The sequence below is a fragment of the Conger conger genome, chromosome 12, assembly GCF_963514075.1.
Source record: "Conger conger chromosome 12, fConCon1.1, whole genome shotgun sequence".
NCBI classification, from domain to species: Eukaryota; Metazoa; Chordata; class Actinopteri; order Anguilliformes; family Congridae; genus Conger; species Conger conger.
In genome coordinates this window covers 37,161,019-37,167,498 of record NC_083771.1, presented here as the reverse complement: position 1 = coordinate 37,167,498, position 6,480 = coordinate 37,161,019, and the positions used below count along the sequence as shown (strand labels likewise).

The window sequence follows — 6,480 nt, the reverse complement described above, 5'->3', positions numbered from 1 at the left end:
TGTGTTTGAGCATTCCTATCGCAAGAGTGAATTGCTGGCAGAAATTTTCTACAGGTTTCTACATGCACAACAATTCCCCTGACATGATGCCATGCATTACACACCCTGGTGCCAAAGTGTACACAATAAGTTTCAAGTCAAGTGTTGAATATATTCAGCAAGTCATTACCCTGCAAATCATTTTTAAAAGATACTTTTATTTAGAACAGTACTTTTGCATTTCAAGTTCTCTACCTTTGACCTTTGCCATTCCAGCGCACATGAGAATGGTACCATCAGTCCGGCAAAGGGCAAACACTGTTCACAACCGGTAATGTACTCGAATACAAAATAAACAAGACAGTACAAGGAAGCAAAACTATCTCAGTGGTTTGGTGTTCCACAGTTTGTTTATGTCTTGGAGCCTGGACCTGATATCATAAGAGCAATGTAGGAAGAAGGATTTCTAGCCAAATGATATTTGTGAGATTATCCCCTGAAGATGTGTAAGAAATATACAATTCAAAGGTAATATCCTTTGTTGTGGCAAATAATAGCTCTGGGGATGTTGTATACCATGCTAAAGTAAATGTGTTCTGATACTGATAAAAGGCTACTGATACTAAGGAAGCATTCAGTGGAGCTTATCCACAGAGGTGCTTTTATGTTTCTCAGCACCCCTCATTGCTTCCCTTTCTTGGTGCCTACCATGATTTGAGAGAAAATACTTTGAGGGAAGACATTAGGGAACTAGAGGAGGAACTTTCTGAGATCAGTCAAACATTCTGCACTCAATGGAATGAACACAAAAAAGTATTTAAATCAGACCGGCAGATAAGAAATCACCCTCACACAGACAAACAATCATATAAAAAATCAGAACCAGGCCAATATCTGATATCTGAAATAAGGATACAGCATAATACAATTTCAAAGCCAAAGGCAATGCTCTGAAGTATCTTTTAAGTCAACAAACTCTGTGGAAACACAATGCACTCTTGGCCACATGGCAGCTCAGAGCCTGGAAAGTTGACGCACCATAGAAGAATTCAGTCCAGTGCTGGCCTGCTGCTCCACCTCCTAATGCTGCTGTAAAAGAGGATACTCTGTACATCAGCCTCAGACACAAGGGAGTCCTCTCAACAGGAACCTAGGAACATAACAACCGCACAGCTGGATTACACATTGTATTCATGTGAAAGGCCAGCTGTTTGAGACATGTAAACAAGCGTGTGGTGGATAGTGCGTATAAGATCTCCTGGCTACAGTACACAGTATCTTGAAGAGAACTACACAGACATTAGGACTACTGAGACTAAGAAGGAATAATGCCGAAAACAGTACTGATGATATTACTAATGTATCTCGTGCTACTGGATATCTCTCTCCAAGACAACGGTAGGAGTGGTTTGCTACTATACATTATCAGGTTTGCCACATTATCAAAATATAATCAATCTAATAGAAATGTAATTTGATGTAAATCTCTAGTAAGTGATATTTTTTTATTTCTGGAGTAAATGTCCCACATCATGCTAAAGTTTTGTATTGCATGTGATTAAAACATATGTTCCTCAAGATCATTAATTTAGGTCTAATACATAGAGTTTTTGACAGAAAGTTGTGAAATAATATGACTCATGCTCAGGTTTTGTGGTATTCTGTACTGTATCAGCAGCTGCCTTTTATTATAAACAGGGGAAAAGTCCAATGAAGAATACCAAAACATCACATCTATCAGGCCAAGAAGCTTCAATGGAAGGAGAATGGCAACAAAAATCATACCCCCGGAAATCAAGATCATGATGGAGACAGACTCGTTTTCTTTTTCTCCCACTCCGTCCCTGGAGTTGGACCCATTGGCCAATGACACGGCCAGTTACTTCACTGGTGTCCTGAGCACCCGTGTCATCCCTGCCATCTACATAGTGGCCATTATCATTGGGATACCATCCAACACCATTGTCCTGGTGGCTCTGAGCTCCAAAACCAAAGCATTCTCCGCCGCCATCCTCTATTTCAGCCTGGCCCTGTCTGACCTGCTATTCCTGCTAACTCTAACACTGAGAGTGTTCTACCACTTCAACGGAAACCACTGGGTGTTTGGGGAGGCTGCGTGCAGGGTGGTGACAGCCTGTTTCTATGGAAACGTCTACTGCTCCATCAACACGCTCATGTGTATCAGCATCAAGCGCTACCTGGCCACTGTCCACCCCTTCACCTATAAGAGCCTGCCCAAGCACTCCTGCACCCTGTGGAGCAGTCTGATGGTCTGGTTTCTGTTTTTCACTGCCATGGTTCCAGAACTCCTCATTACTCAGAGCTACCATCTCCCACAACTTGGGATAACCAGCTGCCATGATGTCCTCCCCCTAAATGACAAATCATTCTCCTTCCTGCCCTACTATAAACTCACCCTGATTTGTATGGGATTCTTTGTGCCCTTCATAGTCACTGTCATCTCCCATGTGTCTATAATCTACCAGCTGAACAAGGCATACGATGACTGGATGTATTTTATCAAAATGAGCACCTTGGTGTTCATTATATTCACAGTGTGCTTTATGCCCAGTAATGTAATCCACTTCATTCATTATGTCAAATTGTACACCAGCACAGAGGAGCACTTCTATGTGTACTACAGTGTGGCAATGTGTTTGTGTGGCTTTCACAGCTGTCTGGACCCCTTCCTGTTCTCCTTCATGTCCAGATCGACAGGGTCAAAGCTGTACTTCATCACATTTAAGGGAAAAACATAAAAGCCAAATCTGCAAAAAAGGATGGCAATGGCCAAGGTCTTTTTGCTGTATATAATGTGAACAAATGTACTGTATGCAATCAGAGATGTTTTATAATGCACAATCAGACAGTATTATAGTCAGTATTTATGATACTATATGTTGTAATCAATGTGAATTAAATTGTTGGTATTCATTTAACGTCACGGTGCTTATATCTTGATTACCAGCCAAATGTGATGGAATGTTTAATGAAAAAGCTGTTATGTTAGCAGATGAATCAAAAATAACTCCTGTGTGCATTCACTGTCTCTGCTTGCTTTCAACAAGAGCCATGTGTCACAGCGGGTTCAGTTTCAGGATTACTGGATTAGACCACTGAATGAACGAAAGAGAGGAATCTGCACAAACAAATGTGTGGGAAGACATGAGTTCAACTCACATAGTACCGAGATTAGCTCAAAGGAAGCAAGCAAATACTATAGTAGACCGGATGTTGTGGAAAGTCAACTATTTACTTATGTAATCTACAGAAATGTGCACTTGCCAGTTATGCCCTGAGAGAGTTTACCACACAAGAAAAACAGTTTTTAATTCAACAGTTTGCTCATGCTCTGGTTAAATCCTCCATGTCAGAATTGTGTTACATAAAGTAGTCACCAGTCTCAAAATACCCGTTTTCAATCCATTTTCTTATATATTGGAAGATGACAAAAAAACTATTTGTAGGTTTGCCCCAATGTGTCATCTCACACATAGACTGAATATATCACAGTAATGTGTTTTTAACACCACTCTGCAGAGTCATCCCTATCTGCTATGAGCTCAGGGTGGCTGAGAGTTACACATTTGTGCTGAAGTTCCAGGCAAGAGGCCTCTGATCCCTGTTTCCCTGATGGGGATGTTTTTCACATTAATGTGGATAGCTCTGCAGACCACAGATATTGTGGGAGAGCGTGTGTGGGAACTCCTGTGTGCATAATTCCCCTGACATTATGCCATCCATTACATTTCCATCAGGGACCCTCATGTCAAAGCATATGTAGCACGCTTCAGAATATTATAAGACTTATGAATGAATGAAAATTCATGGCAGAAACAATAATAATACAAATCAGTATTTTCTGGAGGACTTTGGTAAACTGTGGTGGGGGGGACCCTGATCCCCTGTTTTTTATATATAAACAAACACATTGGGCATTTGGGGGAAAATGGGCTCAGTGCTTGAGCACTACTAGCCACCCCATCTGCATGTGGCTAATACCTGCATATTTCAAGCGGTCTATTCAAAATTAAAAGGCAACAGTGGCCCCTGTTGGCCACTTACATTTATGTTTGTAGTCTCCAGTCAAACATCATGTTTCTATTGGGCAGGTGTTCCTAAATTTCTTTCTACTGCGACCCCAAATGAATGTCGACATTTTTGCGTGACCCCAACATCCCACCCACACACACGCCAAGATGCTCAACACCTTTTATCCGTGACTGTATTGGCCATGACTATATACAGTTAGGTCCAGAAATATTTGGACAGTGACACAATTTTCAATTGAAGTGCAGACTTTCAGCTTTAATTTGAGGGTATTTACATCAAAATTGGAGGAAGGGTTTAGGAACTACAGCAATTTTCATACATAGTCCCTTCATTTCAAGGGACCTAAAGTAATTGGACAATTGACTCAAAAGCTGTTTCATGAGCAGGTGTGGGCTATTCCCTTGTTATTTCATCATCAATTAAGCAGGTAAAAGGTCTGGAGTTGATTTCAGGTGTGGCATTTTCATTTGGAAGCTGTTGCTGTGAATCCACAACATGCGGTCAAAGGAGCTCTCAATGCAAGTGAAACAGGCCATCCTTAGGCTGTGAAAAAAGAAAAAATACATCAGAGAGATAGCAGAAACATCAGGAGTGGCCAAATCAACAGTTTGGTACATTCTGAGAAAAAAGGAATGCACTGGTGAACTCGGCAACACAAAAAGGCCCGGACGTCCACGGAAGACAACAGCGGTTGATGATCGCAGGATCCTTTCCATGGTAAAGAAGAACCCTTTCACAACATCTAGTGAAGTGAAGAAGACTCTCCAGGAAGTAGGCGTATCATTATCCAAGCCAACATAAAGAGAAGACTTCACGAGAGCAAATACAGAGGGTTCACCACAAGGTGCAAACCATTCATAAGCCACAAGAATAGAAAGGCCAGATTAGAGTTTGCCAGAACACATCTAAAAAAGCCAGCCCAGTTCTGGAACAGCATTCTTTGGACAGATGAAACTAAGATCAACCTGTACCAGAATGATGGGAAGAGAAAAGTATGGAGAAGGCTTGGAACGGCTCATGATCCGAAGCACACCACATCATCTGTAAAACATGGTGGAGGCAGTGTGATGGCATTGGCATGCATGGCTTCCAATGGCACTGGGTCACTAGTGTTTATTGATGATATGACAGAAGACGGAAGCAGCCGCATGAATTCTGAAGTCTATAGGAACATTCTGTCTGCTCACATTCAGCCAAATTCAGCAAAGTTGATTGGATGGCACTTCACAGTACAGATGGACAATGACCCAAAACATACTGCGAAAGCAACCCAGGAGTTTTTCAAGGTAAAGAAGTGGAATATTCTACAATGGCCGAGTCAATCACCTGATCTCAATCCGATTGAGCATGCATTCCACTTGCTTAAGACAAAACTTAAGGCAGAAAGACCTGCAAACAAACAACAACTGAAGACAGCTGGCCTGGCAAAGCATCACAAAGGAGGAAACCCAACGTTTGGTGATGTCCATGGGTTCCAGACAGTCAGGCAGTCATCGCCTGCAAAGGATTCTCAACAAAGTATTAAGAATGAACATTTTATTTATGATTATATTCATTTGTCCAATTACTTTAGGTCCCTTGAAATGAAGGGACTATGTATGAAAATTGTTGCAATTCCTAAACCCTTCCTTCAATTTTGATGTAAATACCCTCAAATTAAAGCTGAAAGTCTGCACTTCAATTGCATCTCGGTTATTTAATTTCAAATCCATTGTGGTAGCGTACAGGGCCAAAATTATGAAAATTGTGTCACTGTCCAAATATTTCCGGACCTAACTGTATATATACCATGGCCTCACATGCGTTACACTTTGTCATAGTTCAGTCATTGGGATGTTCAGCATGTAGTAGCCTACATGATCATGTTTTAAAGAGATGCAAAATTACAATTTATCTATTTTTCCACACATAGGGCCCTGACCCAAAGTTTGGGAACCACTGCTATAAGGTATTTTAATTAACCACAAATGTCATCTAAGAGCTCAGTTCTGTTTTTGTAAAAACACCCAAATATAACTCACATTCTGGCAAAATGTCAGTTCCCATGAAATCCTTCCAATCAGATTCCAAAGTCCTCTTTGGCCCTCTGTGCTATGATGTTGTGTATGACGTTCACATTTTACAGTCAGAAAGAAATCCATATCAAGTAATGTTCCACAACAGTGCTTCAGTGGGTAATAACATCTGGGGCATAGCCATAATCATAGGTGCAGATTTGATTCCTTTTTGTGGAAAATGACCATGTTATGCTTACTCATGTACCTTATTATACTGTTTGTGAAATCTGGGAAATGTCAAGATGTTCAAAACTGTAACATTCTATCCCTCTGAATAAGATGATCAACACTTAACATTATATAGGTGTTGGAGCGAAGCTATTACCAGTCCAGGTCCCTTTAGAGAAGTGTAACCATCAGAATGGGGAAAAATGTGTTTTAAGTGGAATGA

General features: G+C 40.9%; 1 protein-coding gene across 1 annotated transcript; it reads left to right on the top strand.

The window, feature by feature from the left end:
- Positions 1-1,138: 1,138 nt before the first annotated feature.
- On the top strand, positions 1,139-2,738 carry LOC133105672 (proteinase-activated receptor 3-like). The gene is made up of 2 exons (XM_061215933.1): positions 1,139-1,377; positions 1,678-2,738. The coding sequence occupies exons 1-2, from the start codon at positions 1,308-1,310 to the stop codon at positions 2,736-2,738; spliced, it is 1,131 nt and encodes a 376-aa protein (XP_061071917.1). The 5' UTR covers positions 1,139-1,307.
- The last annotated feature ends 3,742 nt before the right edge of the window (positions 2,739-6,480 follow it).

Coding starts and splice junctions, on each gene's coding strand:
- LOC133105672 (XM_061215933.1), top strand. CDS start 1,308: ATGCCGAAAACAGTACTGATGATATTACTAATGTATCTCGTGCTACTG. Junction 1,378..1,677: donor TATCTCTCTCCAAGACAACG/GTAGGAGTGGTT, acceptor TATTATAAACAG/GGGAAAAGTCCAATGAAGAA.